This window comes from Coregonus clupeaformis, chromosome 21 (genome assembly GCF_020615455.1).
Source record: "Coregonus clupeaformis isolate EN_2021a chromosome 21, ASM2061545v1, whole genome shotgun sequence".
Lineage (NCBI taxonomy): Eukaryota > Metazoa > Chordata > Actinopteri > Salmoniformes > Salmonidae > Coregonus > Coregonus clupeaformis.
Genome location: NC_059212.1, coordinates 17,278,129 through 17,298,250, shown reverse-complemented (window position 1 = coordinate 17,298,250; position 20,122 = coordinate 17,278,129). Strand labels below are relative to the sequence as shown.

General features: G+C 40.5%; 1 protein-coding gene across 1 annotated transcript; it reads left to right on the top strand.

Moving 5' to 3' along the window:
- Window positions 1–499: 499 nt before the first annotated feature.
- On the top strand, window positions 500–18,981 carry cnpy1 (canopy FGF signaling regulator 1). The gene is made up of 7 exons (XM_041842135.2): window positions 500–578; window positions 691–789; window positions 4,937–5,039; window positions 12,298–12,413; window positions 15,714–15,923; window positions 16,855–16,951; window positions 18,808–18,981. Exons 3-7 carry the CDS (start codon window positions 4,946–4,948, stop codon window positions 18,846–18,848), a joined length of 558 nt encoding a protein of 185 aa, XP_041698069.1. The 5' UTR covers window positions 500–578; window positions 691–789; window positions 4,937–4,945; the 3' UTR covers window positions 18,849–18,981.
- Window positions 18,982–20,122: the final 1,141 nt, after the last annotated feature.

The following is a 20,122-nucleotide window of genomic DNA, read 5'->3' as shown; positions in this document are numbered from 1 at the left end:
AAAGTAGGGATACAGTATTGACCATTACCTATTTGATAAATGTTAAAGGGGTTATAAGAAGTTTACAAACTGTTAACTGTTAGTATATATAGTTTAAGGATATGTAATAAACAGTTATAACACATTGTATAAATTGTGTGATTGTTATTGTGGTGCTTAGCAAATTGGCTTACATTTTTGCAGCAATGCGCCCACATGATGTGGGTCACTTGACAAAGAGATCAGCATAGCCTTCTTATTGCATTATTAGGCTATTGTGCTTATTCACAAGAGTCGACTGATAAGGGTATTAAAGGATAGGACTACTTGGAAAGATGGAGCAAATTTGCACAGCGCCTATGTAGTCGACTCATTCATTAACAAGCATGATGAAGTTACTGTTAGCTCAAAAGCAGGTGATTGTTGTCGATCTGGAACGCACCTCAGAGCAACTCTACGCCCGGTGTTCTCAGTATGTTCATTCCCGCGAGGCAGCGTTCAGTCATTGGATATCTGTGCTGAGTTTACAATACCATTGGCTCACACAGCTGTCATTGTTCTGCTTCCTGGCTGAACGTGGCAACGCCTGGAACAAGCACGTAAGTAGACACTGTCCACTGACAGTAAAGTAGATATTATCACGTTTCATTCAAAACAGGGGAACATAAAAAAACGAACTTCACTTTAGCCGTTTGTTTTATGTTCAATCAGTATCCACAACGTTGTCCCTCGCGTCTGAATCCGACTTCACTGCTATAGCCTACCGTGCTGAAAAGTTCCTAATTCTTACTCACCTGACTGTTGAACCAGGTAAGTTCCAAGGGTCTATTGCAAGCCAGTATTATGCTACCAGACTGTTGGAATTGGTAGAAAATGGCAGGGTAGCATATTTGGATTTTCTTTATAATGTTTTTGACCTGAGTAGGCTACATGAAAATAGGCTGCCCCACAACTGTATCTTGGCTGAATGCTGTATTCACATAGGCTTCGTTTTTTCTGCTTTTAACGCGCTGACAGTGATGCATCCAGAAAGCAGTCAATCCTCTGTTTGTCAATGAGATAAAGGCGTCAAAAGGCACATTTACAGTGCTGTGGTCAATTTACAGTGCTTTGCATCCAGAATTTTTATTTAAAATTAATTATTTGTTGAACTTTTTCTTTGTAATGCATTTTAACGAGAGTATAGATTTAACTAATATGCCTATAGAGGTCAGTCAACCTATACAAGTAGGCTATTATAGCATTTCTCCTGCCCTCTTTCCACCACTACCATGCTTTCTTCGTACTGCATGCCTTTGATTATTTCACAGTGATCTACCAGAAGTTGATTTTAAAGATAGAGTCAGTAATATGACATAGATGAACAAAGTAAACAGCATAGTGGGTCAATTATTTCCACAACAACTAAGAGTGTTGGAGCACAGCAAGGCTAAACTTCTCTGCTGTTTTGGTCCAGTGCAGTGCCTCCATCCTTTTGGGGGCCCTAAGCGAGATTTGGTTGGGGGGCCCCCCTCGCAGGCAAAACATTTTAGCATAAGTATAATACAGGAAGACAAAATGTATAGTCCAATATTTACACATGTTTTGGGGAAGGGAGGATTGCAGGCAAGTGTTTAAATTGTGCAGTATTTAGCAATCATAATAAGAGTCTGGTAGCAGCAGGTGTGTATGTGTGTGTGTGTGTGTGTGTGTGTGTGTGTGTGTGGAGAATCAGAGCAGGAGGTCAGTCCAGTTCAAGTTTTCAGCTGTCTGATGGCTTGTAGATAGAAACTGTCTCTGAGGCTGTTGGTATCAGACCTCATGCTCCGATACCATCTCCCCGACAGTAAGGGAGTGAACAGCTCGTGGCTGGGGTGTGTGGGGTCCTTGATGATGCTGCGGGCCTTACTCAGGCACCATTTTGAGATGATGTCCTGGATTGGTGTTAACACGGCCCCAGTGATGTACTGGGCTGTCTTCACCACCCGCTGGAGGGCCTTGTGGTCGTGGACAGAGCTGTTCCCGTACCAGGCCGTGATGCAACCGGTCAGGACGCTCTCGATGGTGCAGCGGTAGTTCTTGGAGAGGACCCGGGGTGGCATGATGAATTTCTTCAGCCGCCTTAGGAAGTACAGACGCTGTTGCGCCCTCTTGACAAGAGTGGTGGTGTTGTTGGTCCATGTCAAGTCCTCGGTGATGTGGATGCAGAGGAACTTAAAACTGCTGACTCTCTCTACTGCAGTCCCATTGATGTGGATCAGAACATGTTTCTGAAGTCAACAATCAACTCCTTTGTTTTTCTGACATTGAGGGAGAGGTTGTTGTCCTGGCACCACAATGCCAGTTCACTTACCTCCTCCCTATAGGCTGACTCATCTTTGTTGGTTATCAGGCCTACGACCGTGGTGTCGTCAGCAAACTTGATGATGGACACATTACTCTGCTTATCTTAATCAGCGTAAGGTCAAAATCGAAGTAAGCATACGCCAATTAAAACACCTGGTTTTCTGAGCAATCTTTCGAATTATTAGAACATGTAAACACCTTAATCGGCGTTCCAGCCGTGTATATGATCTGCGCATGTGCTAGCACCAGCCAAGCAAGCCTCCCTCTTTAGCCCAAATGAAGTGATTTCGGAACAACTGAATGTATGCGTCTTAGAAGTAGTTTTCACATACATTTCCATTTACGTAATTTAGCAGACGCTCTTATCCAGAGCGACTTACAAATTGGTGCATTCACCTTATGATAGCCAGTGGGACAACCACTTTACAATTCTTTTATTATTATTTATTTTTTATAATTTTTTTATTTTGTGGGGGTGGGGTAGGGGGGGGTAGAATTATTACTTTTATACTATCCCAGGTATTCCTTAAAGAGGTAGGGTTTCAAGTGTCTCCGGAAGGTGGTCAGTGACTCCGCTGTCCTGGCGTCGTGAGGGAGCTTGTTCCACCATTGGGGTGCCAGAGCAATGAACAGTTTTGACTGGGCTGAGCGGGAACTGTGCTTCCGCAGAGGTAGGGGGACCAGCAGGCCAGAGGTGGAAGAACGCAATGTCCTCGTTTGGGTGTAGGGACTGATCAGAGCCTGAAGGTAAGGAGGTGCCGTTCCCCTCACAGCTCCGTAGGCAAGCACCATGGTCTTGTAGCAGATGCGAGCTTCAACTGGAAGCCAGTGGAGTGTGCGGAGGAGCGGGGTGACGTGAGAGAACTTGGGAAGGTTGAACACCAGACGGGCTTCAGCGTTCTGGATGAGTTGTAGGGGTTTAATGGCATAGGCAGGGAGCCCAGCCAACAGTGAGTTGCAGTAATCCAGATGGGAGATAACAAGTGCCTGGATTAGGACCTGTGCCGCTTCCTGTGTAAGGTAGGGTCGTACTCTGCGAATGTTGTAGAGCATGAACCTACAAACCTACCGCTTTGATGTTAGCGGAGAACGTCAGGGTGTTGTCCAGGGTCACACCAAGGTTCTTTGCACTCTGGGAGGAGGACACAACGGAGTTGTCAACCGTGATGGCAGATCATGGAGCGGGCAGTCCTTCCCCGGGAGGAAGAGCAGCTCCGTCTTGCCAAGGTTCAGCTTGAGGTGGTGATCTGACATCCACACTGATATGTCTGCCAGACATGCAGAGATGCGATTCGCATACAAGCTTTATATGTCCGAACTCAGAATCAAATATGCTTCCCAAAAACAATATGGACGCTGTGGTAGAACGTTTATTTTGATTGGCGAATTTCTGCATTTATCAGAGTGCCATCAGTAGCCTGATTTCAGATGTGTCCATGTAAACAGGATTATGAGGGAAATCGTTCTTCTTGTAATGCATGTAAATGTTTTAATCGAATTATTATATTAATCTGACTATCCACAATAATCATATTATTTTGTGCATGTAACCGTGCTCAATGACTGACATAACAAGTGGATAACTGTGATGTACTACCACATTTCTAAATTGCACCTTGTGTATTCTACTTTTATCACTCATAACAGTAAGTTCAAACCGCGACTGAGTTCCAACATTTTATTTTAATTTACTTTTTTGGGGGTCGGGGGCTCCCTAGCGGCTTCAGGGCCCTACGCGCAGCGCGTAGTCTGCGTATAGACAGAGGCGGCACTGGTCCCATGGCTACCATGTTGTAAGAACCCATGCACATGCACCAATACATTGTGTGACTGTGTGAGAGCGAAGTCTTGTATCTTGCTCATCATAATATCTGCAGTGCTGCTCCTGCAATGTCATTTTGTTGATTCTACTGTTAAAGATACTTTGTGACATTTTAACAGTATCTAGGCTATCAACCCCATAACAACACTGGTAGATTCACAATAACGTTTTCTCTCATTCAAACTGTGTTCAGCTTCAGCATCCAATCAAAATATATCACTGCTAGAATAAAGGACTTGCGACCATAGCTTAAGGGTCTGTTTATACTCCACTATTCTAGACTACACAGACTCTGCAAACATTCATCATTCACTACACTCGTAACGCTTTGCTAGACCGAGGGGCACATCAAGGACCGCTAACACCAGGTTGTATTCCACCTCTGTTCACTATTTTTCAATACTTCTCACCACCGTGAAGTTGTAGACTAAGTTCTGTTTGAATATGTGATCTAAAGATAACACAACTTGTGGCCAACCCCCCACACCCTTGTGGAGAGGCACTCAGTTTTGTGGCCCATGTTAAACCCAGTTTCACTCTAGCTCTGTACAATTATACCCCTTCACAGATAGTGTAACTTCTTGGAGCTCAACACATTCTGTTACGTCAAGACAGTTTGTGGAAATCAGTTTTATTGTTGTTTTGTGTTAAAGTAAGGTTACTTCTGTAGTAATTTGCCTCACAATCTGATTTCAGAATATGACTCTTGCTAGATAGACTGTGGGTGGCGCTCAATGGCAAATACCTTTTTTGAATTTGAATAATGAATTGGCTTTGCTTGCCTGCTTTATACATATCTCTTTCCCTCAGGGTACGAATATGGCACCATGGATTATTCAAATTGCCTTGGTGGCAATGAGTATCTTAATCGAAACTACTGAAGGGAATAAAGACAAAGTGCTGTATTGTTCAGGTAAATTGTCCTTTTCTACCTATCAATATGCTTTTTTCAGGACTTAGGCCTACATGTAATGCAGCACCTGTTAATAGTCAATACAGACCATAGATTTGCAAAGTGTTGTGAAGTATTGTGATAAAATATATTATTTTGTGACAAGTTAACTCAAGCAAACTGATGTCTTGTAAGTTCGTTCCCTATCATTTGACCTGCCAGGGCAGCATTTCCTATTCTACATCTGTGCAATTTTGGACATTCATTATATTAGTAAAACTATTTTGAGGTGTTATTCTTTGTGCATGCAGTTTTTTTCAAAAGTGTAGAAGGACAGAGACAATTTACAATATTCTTTATCTAAAAATAAGAAAGGCGCACTATGGAAAACTTCCATCATAATATTTCAAATTTTCCAGCAATTACATCGTTTTAGCAATTGTGTTTTAAAAAGCCAAATTAAACTTGGTGAAAGGCAGCTCATCACATGTCATTGGTGACCATTTTCTTTCTTTAAACTCAAGTGACACTGCAGTCTTACCAAACCTTGGAGTCATCCTTGCATGACTATGTAACACTTGTCAAGCTACCAATGCAAACTCTCAGCACAGTACGCTATTATTGTAGCCTACTGTATCAAAGCATCAAAGCTGTGACCGAGAGACTGATAAACAGCCTCTATCTCCAGGCCATCAGACTGTTAAACAGTCACCACCCTGCCCTGCCCTGAACCTTAGTCACTGTTACTAGCTGCCTACCACCCGGTACTCTACCCTGCCCCTTAGAGACTGCTTTGCCCTATGTACATAGAGTCAATGAACACTGGTCACTTGAGTAATGTTTACATACTGTTTTACCGACTTTATATGTACAGTGCCTTCAGAAAGTATTCACACCCCTTGACTTTTTCCTAATTTAGTTGTTTTACAGCCTGAATTTAAAATGGATGAAATTTAGCATTTTTGTCACTGGCCTACAAACAATACCCCATAATTTCTAAGTGGAATTATGTTAATTAGAAATGAAAAGCTGAAATGTCTTGAGTCAATAAGTATTCAACCCCTTTGTTCTGGCAAGCCTAAATAAGTTCAGGAGTAAAAATGTGCATAGCAACACAGTAAGTTGCATGGATTCACTCTGTGTGCAATAATAGTGTTTAACATGATTTTTAAATGACTACCTCATCTCTGTACCCCCCACATACAATTATCTGTAAGGTCCCTCAGTTGAGCACTGAATTTCAAACACAGATTCAACCACAAAGACCAGGGAGGTTTTCCAAGGCCTCGCAAAGAAGGGCACCCATTGGTAGATGGGTAAAAAAATAAGTAGACATTGAATAACTCTTTGAGCATGGTGAAGTTATTAATTACACTTTGGGTGGTGTATCAATACACCCAGTTACTACAAAGATACAGGTGTCCTTCCTAACTCAGTTGCCGGAGAGGAAGGAAACCGCTTAGGGATTTCACCATTAAGCCAATGGTGACTTTAAAACAGTTACAGAGTTGAATGGCTGTGATAGGAGAAATCAGAGGATGGATCAACAATATTGTAGTTACTCCACAATATTAACCTAATTGACAGAGTGGAAAGAAGGAAGCCTGTACAGAATATAAATATTCCAAACCATGCATCCTCTTTGCAACAAGGCACAAAAGTAATACTGTAAAGAATTTGGCAAAGCAATTAACTTTTTATCCTGAATACAAAGTGTTATGTTTGGGGCAAATCCAATACAACACATTACTGAGTACCACGCTCCATAATTTTAAGCACAGTGGTGGCTGCATCATGTTATGGTTATGCTTGTAATCGTTACGGACTGGGGAGTTTTTCAGGATGAAAAGAAAAACCTGGTTCAGTCTGCTTTCCATCAGACACTGGGAGATGAATTCACCTTTCAGCAGGACAATAACTTAAAACACACTGCCAAATATACACTGGAGTTCCTTACCAAGACAGTGAATGTTCCTGAGTGGCCGAGTTACAGTTTTGACTTAAATCTGCTTGAAAATCTATGGCAAGACTTGAAAATTGTTGTCTAGCAATGACCAACAACCAATTTGAAAGAGCTTGAAGAATTGTGAAAAGAATAATGGGCAAATATTGTACAATCCAGGTGTGGAATGCTCCTAGAGACTTACCCAGAAAGACTCACAGCTGTAATTCTAAAATGTATTGAGTCAGGGGTGTGAATACTTATGTAAATTAGATATTTCTGTATTTCATTTTCAATCAATTTTGAATTCCGGCTGCAACACAACAAAATGTGGAATAAGTCAGCAGTGGAGTCTGTTGAGGGGAAGATGGCTCATAATAATGGCAGGAAAGAAACAAATGGAATGGCATCAAACACATGGAAACCATGGAAACCATGTGTTTGATGTATTTGATACCATTCCACTGATTCTGCTCCAGCCATTACCACGAGCCCGTCCTCCCCAATTAAGGTGCCACCAACCTCCTGTGGTCAAGGGGTATGAATACTTTCTGAAGGGACTGTATTCTAGTCATGGCTCATCCTATATAACTACTGCTGTTCACACCTTTTCTATTCATAAACTGTCCATACTGTCTATACACACCATTTTATATATATATATATATATATATATATATATATATATATATATATATACACACACACACACAGTGGGGAGAACAAGTATTTGATACACTGCCGATTTTGCAGGTTTTCCTACTTACAAAGCATGTAGAGGTCTGTAATTTTTATCATAGGTACACTTCAACTGTGAGAGACGGAATCTAAAACAAAAATCCAGAAAATCACATTGTATGATTTTTAAGTAATTAATTTGCATTTTATTGCATGACATAAGTATTTGATCACCTACCAACCAGTAAGAATTCCGGCTCTCACAGACCTGTTAGTTTTTCTTTAAGAAGCCCTCCTGTTCTCCACTCATTACCTGTATTAACTGCACCTGTTTGAACTCGTTACCTGTATAAAAGACACCTGTCCACACACTCAATCAAACAGACTCCAACCTCTCCACAATGGCCAAGACCAGAGCGCTGTGTAAGGACATCAGGGTTAAAATTGTAGACCTGCACAAGGCTGGGATGGGCTACAGGACAATAGGCAAGCAGCTTGGTGAGAAGGCAACAACTGTTGGCGCAATTATTAGAAAATAGAAGAAGTTCAAGATGACGGTCAATCACCCTCGGTCTGGGGCCCCATGCAAGATCTCACCTCGTGGGGCATCAATGATCATGAGGAAGGTGAGGGATCAGCCCAGAACTACACAGCAGGACCTGGTCAATGACCTGAAGAGAGCTGGGACCACAGTCTCAAAGAAAACCATTAGTAACACACTACGCCGTCATGGATTAAAATCCTGCAGCGCACGCAAGGTCCCCCTGCTCAAGCCAGCGCATGTCCAGGCCCGTCTGAAGTTTGCCAATGACCATCTGGATGATCCAGAGGAGGAATGGGAGAAGGTCATGTGGTCTGATGAGACAAAAATAGAGCTTTTTGGTCTAAACTCCACTCGCCATGTTTGGAGGAAGAAGAAGGATGAGTACAACCCCAAGAACACCATCCCAACCGTGAAGCATGGAAGTGGAAAAATCATTCTTTGGGGATGCTTTTCTGCAAAGGGGACAGGACGACTGCACCGTATTGAGGGGAGGATGGAAGGGGCCATGTATCGCGAGATCTTAGCCAACAACCTCCTTCCCTCAGTAAGAGCATTGAAGATGGATCGTGGCTGGGTCTTCCAGCATGACAACGACCCGAAACACACAGCCAGGGCAACTAAGGAGTGGCTCCGTAAGAAGCATCTCAAGGTCCTGGAGTGGCCTAGCCAGTCTCCAGACCTGAACCCAATAGAACATCTTTGGAGGGAGCTGAAAGTACGTATTGCCCAGCGACAGCCCCGAAACCTGAAGGATCTGGAGAAGGTCTGTATGGAGGAGTGGGCCAAAATCCCTGCTGCAGTGTGTGCAAACCTGGTCAAGACCTACAGGAAACGTATGATCTCTGTAATTGCAAAGAAAGGTTTCTGTACCAAATATTAAGATCTGCTTTTCTGATGTATCAACTACTTATGTCATGCAATAAAATGCAAATGAATTACTTAAAAATCATACAATGTGATTTTCTGGATTTTTGTTTTAGATTCCGTCTCTCACAGTTGAAGTGTACCTATGATAAAAATTACAGACCTCTACATGCTTTGTAAGTAGGAAAACCTGCAAAATCGGCAGTGTATCAAATACTTGTTCTCCCCACTGTATATATATACAGTATCTCACAAACGTGAGTACACCCCTCACATTTTTGTACATATTTGAGTATATCTTTTCATGTGACAACACTGAAGAAATGACACTTTGCTACAATGTAAAGTATTGAGTGTACAGCTTGTATAACAGTGTACATTTGCTGTCCCCTCAAAATAACTCAACACACAGCCATTAATGTCTAAACCGCTGGCAACAAAAGTGAGTACACCCCTAAGTGAAAATGTCCAAATTGGGCCCAATTAGCCATTTTCCCTCCCCGGTGTCATGTGACTCGTTAGTGTTACAAGCCCTCAGGTGTGAATGGGGAGAAGGTGTGTTAAATGTGGTGTCATCGCTCTCACACTCCCTCATACTGGTCACTGGAAGTTCAACATGGCACCTCATGGCAAAGAACTCTCTGAGGATCTGAAAAAAAGAAGTGTTGCTCTACATAAAGATGGCCTGGGCTATAAGAAGATTGCCTAGACCCTGAAACTGAGCTGCAGCACAGTGGCCAAGACCATACAGCGGTTTAACAGGACAGGTTCCACTCAGAACAGGCCTCGCCATGGTCGACCAAAGAAGTTGAGTGCACGTGCTCAGCGTCATATCCAGAGGTTGTCTTTGGGAAATAGACGTATGAGTGCTGCCAGCATTGCTGCAGAGGTTGAAGGGGTGGGGGGTCAGCCTGTCAGTGCGCAGACCATACGCCGCACACTGCATCAAATTGGTCTGCATGGCTGTCGTCCCAGAAGGAAGCCTCTTCTAAAGATGATGCACAAGAAAGCCCGCAAACAGTTTGCTGAAGACTAGCAGACTAAGGACATGGATTACTGGAACCATGTCCTGTGGTCTGATGAGACCAAGATAAACGTATTTGGTTCAGATGGTGTCAAGCGTGTGTGGCGGCAACCAGGTGAGGAGTACAAAAACAAGTGTGTCTTGCCTACAGTCAAGCATGGTGGTGGGAGTGTCATGGTCTGGGGCTGCATGAGTGCTGCCGGCACTGGGGAGCTACAGTTCATTGAGGGAACCATGAATACTGTGACATACAATTTGGACATTTTCACTTAGGGGTGTACTCAATTTTGTTGCCAGCGGTTTAGACATTAATGGCTGTGTGTTGTGTTATTTTGAGGGGACAGCAAATTTACACTGTTATACAAGCTGTACACTCACTACTTTACATTGTAGCAAAGTGTCATTTCTTCAGTGTTGTCACATGAAAAGATCTACTCAAATATTTACAAAAATGTGAGGGGTGTACTCACTTTTGTGAGATACTGTATATACTACCAGTCAAAAGTTTGGACACACCTACTCATTCAAGGGTTTTTCTTAATTTTTTCTATTTTTTACATTGTAGAATAATAGTGATGACATCAAAACTATGAAATAACACATGGAATCATGTAGTAACCAAAAAGGTGTCAAACAAATCAAAATATATTTTATATTTGAGATTCTTCAAATAGCCACCCTTTGCCTTGATGACAGCTTTGCACACTCTTGGCATTCTCTCAACCAGCTTCATGAGGTAGTCACATGGAATGCATTTCAATTAAAAGGTGTGCCTTGTTAAAAGTTAATTTGTGGAATTTATTTCCTTCTTAATGCGTTTGAGCCAATCAGTTGTGTTGTGACAAGGTAGGGTATACAGAAGATAGCCCTATTTGGTAAAAGACCAAGTCCATATTATGGCAAGAACAGCTCAAATAAGCAAAGAGAAACGACAGTCCATCATTACTTTAAGACATGAAGGTCAGTCAGTACGGAACATTTCAAGAACTTTGAACGTTTGTTGAAGTGCAGTCGCAAAAACCATCAAGCGCTATGATGAAACTGGCTCTCATGAGGACCGCCACAGGAATGGAAGACCCAGATTTACCTCTGCTGTAGAGGATGAGTTCATTAGAGTTACCAGCCTCAGAAATTGCAGGCCAAATAAATGCTTCACAGAGTTCAAGTAACAGACACATCTCAACATCAACTGTTCAGAGGAGACTGTGTGAATCAGGCCTTCATGGTAGAATTGCTGCAAAGAAACCACTACTAAAGGACACCAATAAGAAGAAGAGACCTGCTTGGGCCAAGAAACACGAGCAATGAACATTAGACCGGTGGAAATGTGTCCTTTGGTCTGGAGTCCAAATTTGATATTTTTGGATCCAACCGCTGTGTCTTTGTGAGACACGGTGTGGATGAATGGATGATCTCTGCATGTGTAGTTCCCAACTAAAGCATGGAGGAGGAGACTGTCTGTGATTTATTTAGAATTCAAGGCACACTTAACCAGCATGGCTACCACAGCATTCTGCAGCTATACGCCATCCCATCTGGTTTGGGCTTAGTGGGACTATCATTTGTTTTTCAACAGGACAATGACCCAACACACCTCCAGGCTGTGTAAGGGCTATTTGACCAAGAAGGAGAGTGATGGAGTGCTGCATCAGATGACCTGGCCTCCACAATCCCCTGACCTCAACCCAATTGAGATGGTTTGGGATGAGTCGGACTGCAGAGTGAAGGAAAAGCAGCCAACAAGTGCTCAGTATATGTGGGAACTCCTTCAAGACTGTTGGAAAAGCATTCCAGGTGAAGCTGGTTGAGAGAATGCCAAGAGTGTGCAAAGCTGTCATCAAGGCAAAGGGTGGCTATTTGAAGAATCTCAAATATAAAATATATGTTGATTTGTTTGACACCTTTTTGGTTACTACATGATTCCATATGTGTTATTTCATAGTTTTGATGTCATCACTATTATTCTACAATGTAAAAAATAATAAAAATAAAGAAAAACCCTTGAATGAGTAGGTGTGTCCAAACTTTTGACCGGTACTGTATATGTTCTCAATGTTGCTATCATGCTGTTAATCATCAGATTTTCAAGCTTATTTCATTAAAAATAATTTTATTGCAGTTTTACTTTTGCTTTTCTTTAGCTGTGGGCATACTATGGATCTAAATATACTTATTTTATAGTAAATGAGTGCTGTGGATTGTTCTAACCTATGTCAGTTTCTTTTAGCATGCAGGGCTATTGTTGATGAGCTCAACTATTCAATCAGTCAGATTGATCCGAAGAAGACTATCCATGTGGGAGGCTTCAGACTCAACCCTGATGGGAGCCTGACTGATAAAAAGGTAGCTACCTCAGTAAAAGCATTTTGCAAAAGTACGAAATTCTTCCAAAGTGCGCTCCACTGGAGCAAAACATCTCATAGTAAACATAAAGCTATCGATTGAATTTTCTGGAAATAAAACATTTGATGATTTATGAATTTAGAGATCGATGCATCATTTATACAGTGAAGAATGCATATTCATACTTAAAATACTTGGCAAAACATAGGTATAGTGGTTTCATAGTAGTTCCTGGTTTCCTGGATCTCGTACCTTGAGAAATGGAATTTAGTGTAGTGTGAAACAAGAAAATAAAGATTTACATTTTAGTCATTTAGCAGACGCTCTTATCCAGAGCGACTTACAGTTAGTGAGTGCATACATTTTCATACTGGTCCCCCATGGGAATCGAACCCACAACCCTGGCGTTGCAAGCGCATGCTCTACCAACTGAGCTACACGGGACTACAGATCAGTATGTAACTTAATTTCATTTTGGGTGGTTGTAAGCATTGGGACCCGCTTTATTACAGTTTCACCTGAATTTCCATCTGGAAATTCAAACCACTGTATTTCCCTATATTTCGACCCAAGCATTGTTGTGGTGTGAAGAGGTCAGGTCTGGTAGTGTTCCAGTGTCCTATCACTAGTGTCCAGGGACTGTCATTAGCTGGTCAGCTCCCCTATTGATCTCAGGGGTTAATCCCCTTTTGATGGTAATTGATAGCTAGTAACATGCTGTTTATTTAGCTAGGCTGTTTGTGGTTTTTCCTCTCCCCTGTGGCCATTTCAAGTTAACTTTCAAGTAAAAGGGATTATGATATATCTAATAATATGACAACTCCAACTCTCTCTCATTCATATTGATTTGAATTCAATCAAACATTCCATAGGCATAGTATAACAAACATTATAGAGTTGGATGAGTTTTTACTTGAAGTATCGTCTTGACCTTCTCTTGCCACATGAATAGTTTTTGACATCAATTAGTCTCTGTCCTTCCTGTTTATTATGCTCAGTCTATGGATCAGCTCTGTATGTCATATTCACAGACTCTCATTAAGTGTTTCCTAAAAGAGGGTTAATTTGAAAAGAAATGCTAATTACAGTTCCTATACCTCTGTGAGTCTTGTTCATATTCCATTTATTTTGCCCTCAAGCTGTGTGGGTGTGCCTCTGCAATACCCCTGTTGTTGTTAGTAGAGAGAGAGTTTATGAATGCAATGATATAGCTCCACTATAATCACTGAATCAAAATGAATACTAGTAAGAGAAGAGTTAAGTATTTAATGATGTACCTGTTTTTACAGTGCTCTGAACAGTAAGCACATTGACTTTTAAGTGAAATGACCAACACACCGTGATGGCTGATCAACTCTTTTGATCAACTTCTATACTTACTGCCCTATGGAAGTGTACCTTTTGCACTAATCACTGGCTTGTTTTGACTTCTGAGCATAAATCCAAGAAACCCTCCCCCACCCCACCGCACTGGCTTTTGACCCTGTCTGAATCAAGGTGGGAGGGGTGTCCAAGCTTAGATGCCATCATCGGAGATTTGCTGGTCTTAAGTCTCCTTTGCTCTCCTCAGCAAGCAGCGGGGCTCCCTGAAGGCAGTGTTGACACCAGTCACACCACAAAGTTAAACCTACAACAATGAATCATTAAGCCAAAGACATTGAACTTAGATGAATAAGTTGATGAAAGTTGTTCATGTCTTACGTTTTTATGTTCGTATATAGATAGTATATCATAAATGTATTAATTCTCAATGAATGGCTTTTAATGTTTCTGGTTGGACCATGAAAAAAAAATGGCTGTCACTCTTCATTAATTGCATTTTTTGGATTGTCATGATAAAGGTAAATATTGCAGCAATCGTTTATCTGTGTGTTTATGCACATATTTCCTTATCTGAAGACTATAACAACATTACACGTTGTTGTAAATTGTGGAATTAATAGGTTCTAGTTTTTATGAATGTGTTTTCATTGGTCCATATTATTCACACCAGAAATTGAAAGCCCCTTTCCAATAATGGCTGGTTTTCCAATGGGAATTCAATGGAGGATAGCATCTCTGAGAAGCCTTTTCTCTGCAAGGTCTGCCTAGTCCCCTCCTCATTCTTCAGGAAATGTGTGATTGACAGGTCCCTTTCAAACCCCTTAGACTGGTAAGGAAGGAATTTAATTCCACACCATTTTCAGGATTGCATGATAAGGATTTGGCTTGAGGTTGGACTTTTTCATGCTGGATGTTGTTTAAAAAAACAAAAAAAGCATTTAAGGCTGATTTTTCTGACCAATTAGGTTAAAATCTCATCATACATATTCATAGAAAACCCCTATGGTGTAAAAAAAAATAGTAATAATAATCAGAATAGCAAAATGTTATGATCACAATTTTTGCCAAAAAGTGCTGCTATGGTTGAATGCAGTGCACACTTGATATTCCCATTTTTGTTTTGAAGTGACTTATTAGTTAACAGTTAAACATTAATGACGAAGTAGTCAAACCATACATTTTTTTTGATAGACCATCCTCAATGTTAACTACTTATCTCTCTGTACATTGAAAAAGGAGAGAAATGTGTAGCAAGGTTCAGGCAGTTCCCTGAGACCTTTTTATCTTATTTGTGAGCAGATGGCAGTGAGCCACGGAAGCCCCTTTGTGTCACTAAGAGTCAGATATAAAAAAATAAAAAAAGAGGAGGGGGAAAATGCTTCTATAATGTAATCAGTGGGTCCGGAAGGGTCCATACTGAGGCTGAAAGGGGACAATAGGGTCAGGGATATATCTACATTGCACAAAATCCAGTTCATCTGCAATATGCCCCCCTTCCCCTCGCCCAGCACCTTTTGACCGGGATTGACAAGGAAAACTTCCTGCTTTGATCATTGGAGGGTGGAGGAGATGAACCGCCAAAAGGGACCAAAGGATGAGACTGAACTGTTTACCCTGCACTTGGCTGCTGTTTAGGCCTCCCCCTGCTCCTTAACTCAGCCCCCCTCCCCGGCCCTTTCACTGCCCCCCGTCACCCTTTCCCCTCTCTCCTTCCGGGGAGGCCACGGGGGCGGGAGCATAGTGCACCTTGACCTGTCTAGACACCATTGCATGTGTTGTCCTGTTTCCAAGGGGAAGGGGTATACTTCTACAGGTTAAATGTCATAGTTTCAGCATAGGGGAAGTAGGGGTTGTTTGTGTGATGGGAATGGAAGTTAGGGGTCACCAACATGACCCGGTCGGATCCCAAGCAACTTCATAGAACTGGAATTTTTAAATAATGTGATTATATTTTATTTGTATGTTTTTATCCACCAGGTCCCTCTTGCTAGATCTGAGACCAACTTGAGTGAGCTTCTGGATGGAGTTTGTGGTAGCATGAGTGACTATGCTCTTCATGTGGACCCAGACACCAAGAAAAAGCAATACAAAAGATTTGCTCCAAGAAGTTCTGATGCTGGGGATTTTCCTGATTTTAAAAATTTTAAGTTTGATGGCCCAGAGGGATCCAATGCCCTAAAATTTGTGGTAAGTGTGGCAATAATTTATTAATTTACTCACATATTTATTCATTTATTTTCACTCATGCTGTACATCATGCTGTACATACTTCAAAGTGCAGGTGAAGTAGCTAAATTTTTTCCTATGTTCTGCATGTCCAAGTCTTTAAAAAAAAGTATTAACTAAGTCTTTCAAAAGTGAATAGAGATATTGGTAGCAGAGGGAAACTGCTTATTATGTTTTGTTAACCAGGATGAAACTTTGATGTAATTTAAAGCACAGAAGTCAATGTTATACCTTGGCCTTTGATATCACAGCTTGATATTATCTGAAAATCCAGTTACATTCTTGATAATTGTGCCCGTAACATTAAAACGTACATTGATATTGTTTTTCCACTTTACTTATCACCTTTTTAGTTAAGATCTATTTCATGCACCGTAGTCTGTAATATAGAAAGCCATTAATTTAAATTATAACAAGAACTCTGGAAATATGTGGATTAAATCTTGCATTTGTATTTTTCATTATTATTGTATTTTATACAGTTATACAGTGTAACATTCAATGTTGAAGTTTGTCATTTTGGTGCCAGGGGTGTACTGTATGTTAACCCAAAATGCAGGCAATAACATATTTTCCTTTGTTAATTTAGAATTATATTGTGGTCTTACATGTAATTTGCGCATATTTAAGATCAAGTTAGGCACCACAAGTAAGAAATTGTATGATGTGCAAAGATGTCTGTCTGTGAGTGTGTGTGTGTGGAATCGCCAACAATCGTGTTGCCTATCTAGATTACATGAGTCATCCAAGATGGCTGAACGGCATGGCGAGAGGAAAAATGGCAGTCTGCCTCACGGCCGTGCCCAACTACATGCTTGTGAACCTCTCATGTGCGGAAGACCTGTTTTTGCTGTCTGTCGAGTGGTAACCTATCCCCTCTCTACTGTTACAGTGTGAAAGCATTGTGGAGGAGTTTGAAGATGATATCATCTCTCTCTTTGCCAAAGAGACCGACCATGTGGTCGACAAGTTATGCAATGAAGTATCAGGTACGGTTTCAGAGATGTTGTGGTTTCTCTCTCACCAGGCCTCCTGTTTGCCCCTTACTGCATAGATGCTAACTAGAACTATGTTATTACTCACATCGTTACCCAAATGATACTAACTAGAACTATGTTATTACTCACATCGTTACCCAAATGATACTAACTAGAACTATGTTATTACTCACATCGTTACCCAAATGATACTAACTAGAACTATGTTATTACTCACATCGTTACCCAAATGATACTAACTAGAACTATGTTATTACTCACATCGTTACCCAAATGATACTAACTAGAACTATGTTATTACTCACATCGTTACCCAAATGATACTAACTAGAACTATGTTATTACTCACATCGTTACCTAAATGATACTAACTAGAACTATGTTATTACTCACATCGTTACCCAAATGATACTAACTAGAACTATGTTATTACTCACATCGTTACCTAAATGATACTAACTAGAACTATGTTATTACTCACATCGTTACCCAAATGATACTAACTAGAACTATGTTATTACTCACATCGTTACCCAAATGATACTAACTAGAACTATGTTATTACTCACATCGTTACCCAAATGATACTAACTAGAACTATGTTATTACTCACATCGTTACCCAAATGGAGTATTAGAAAACACCAGTGATTAGCGTTTATATTAGTTTATTAAAATGACTACTCACTCTTTTTTTATATGAACAAATAATCACTGTATCTGGGTGTTTGGGCTTTGAAGAGCTTTGATTTGTGAAGAATAGCAGACAGATGCCCTACAAAATACTCAATTTAGTGATCAGAACATTTTAATGTTGCTGTTTTTTTATTGTGCTACCCCAAACATGTTTAGAAGAGTACCATGTAGCTACCAGGGAATACAAACATGTTTAGAAGAGTACCATGTAGCTACCAGGGAATACAAACATGTTTAGAAGAGTACCATTTAGCTACCAGGGAATACAAACATGTTTAGAAGAGTACCATGTAGCTACCAGGGAATACAAACATGTTTAGAAGAGTACCATGTAGCTACCAGGGAATACAAACATGTTTAGAAGAGTACCATGTAGCTACCAGGGAATACAAACATGTTTAGAAGAGTACCATGTAGCTACCAGGGAATACAAACATGTTTAGAAGAGTACCATGTAGCTACCAGGGAATACAAACATGTTTAGAAGAGTACCATGTAGCTACCAGGGAATACAAACATGTTTAGAAGAGTACCATGTAGCTACCAGGGAATACAAACATGACCACTTGTTTATTATGCATCCTAAAACAGAATATGAACATGGATACATCCAGACACTAACTACCTTTATTACAGCGCTGATTGTAGTGTCATGATTTTCCCCTTATGTAACTGTCGTCTTTGATCCACCATTTTGTTTCAACCCTGTTAAGTGAGGGTTCTGAAACAGCAGCGCAACTGGCCAAGTACTATTTCTGAGCAGAAACAGTTTATTTAACTGTTATAGAATCTCAGAGGATGATGTTGTGAACCTGTATGAAACTAGTACTCCATTAGAAAAGCTAAAGGGCAATTTTTGTTCAACAAGATCGTGGTCGTAGGCCGATAGTTTGAACGTGCTAGGTTAAGAAAGTCAGGCCGGATTTGGCTTCATCGCTGCTATTTGAGTATCAGGGTTATATGGAATTTATCATCAGAAAGAAACCACAGCTCCTATCTCCTGTATGTTTTTCAATATGTAATTAGTTTTTTGCTAGTGTCATTGCAGTAAATGGTATGTCTTCTACTGGATGTCTGCAATTATTTATAGTTATTTTTAACAGGCCATCTGTCAAGATGGCGAACTCATTTTTGTCAATATTTCATTTCCAGATCACTGTAAAGGCACCAAATTCCAGAGTGACGAACTATAGTTTTGCATGCATCTCCGCTGCCAATGACCGGACCAGTTTAGATATATATTTCAAATGAAGAAATCATTCTTGAAGGATATTGTATCAATCAACTTGAATACTTATAAATAAAGTTTTCTATTTTGAATTGAGATACTGGACTAACGTTGTCAAATCCACGGAATTGTATTATGATATAGAAAGTCAGGTGTGTTTCTTTAGAGGTAGTCCTAGTAACTTCCAGATGGGTGCTGTGTCGTCAAAAAGTCATAAATTATACATTTCTTAAATATGCAGGAGGAAGAAGTGGCACTCAAAATAATGATAAGATTGGTGTAAAAATAAATAACCAAGTTTGAATGTGCTGTACTCAGCCTTGAGGGACTGTAAGGAAGCAGCCATGTCAAAAAAGATGGCTTAGTGTCCTACAGGCAATGTCAAAATGAGCTGGATCAGCAATGCTTTCACCTTCATCAGCTGATCAGTTTTAGAATTGTTTGTAATGTCACAGAATTCCAAATCTGTTGATTGTACAGACCATTTTTCTTGGTCCAGAATTCAACCGTTTGAGATAGTGGATTTCCGCATGGCAGGTTGCATTTGATTTGCACTGTGTGTCCTGGGTGGAGGAGAGAGTTGAAATGGGCAGTCCCATTACGTCCCATCATCTGCTGTCTCCAACAATTGAATTCCAGTCGTGGTATCATTTTAAACATTAGTATGTGCTCTGAAATATGGGGAAGTATGACAATTGATCCAACAATTTTTCTAAAATACCCCTTTTGATTGATATTATTTTGGGATGTATTTCTTTATTTGAACTTTGTGTGATGTTATGACCCATTTTTTTATAATATAGATCAGAACATGTATCCAAATGGATCTCCCTTTATCGGTGATAAGCAGAATTAGCAATGTTACAACAACAAAAAATGCAAGGTGGGTAAAAAGAACCTACAGGAGAGCATTGATAGTTATACAGTGCCTGATATGCTTATTTCCCTATAAAAACATTTCTAAATCAAGTAAACTATCATCAAAATTGAGAACACTCATGTCTCAGAGCACACAGGTTGTAAATTCACCATCTACAGATTGAACACATTGCTATATGCCAGGGAAATGCAAAACCTCATGGACAATGTTGTTCCTTTTTCATATAATGACCCTCACAGCTTCATCCAATAATAACAAATAGTCACATATGTATTTTGGGGCTTTATGATCTAAATATTATTTAGCATTTTTAGACAGTTTTACCCAACATGTATCTACACCTATTTGTGGAAAGATTT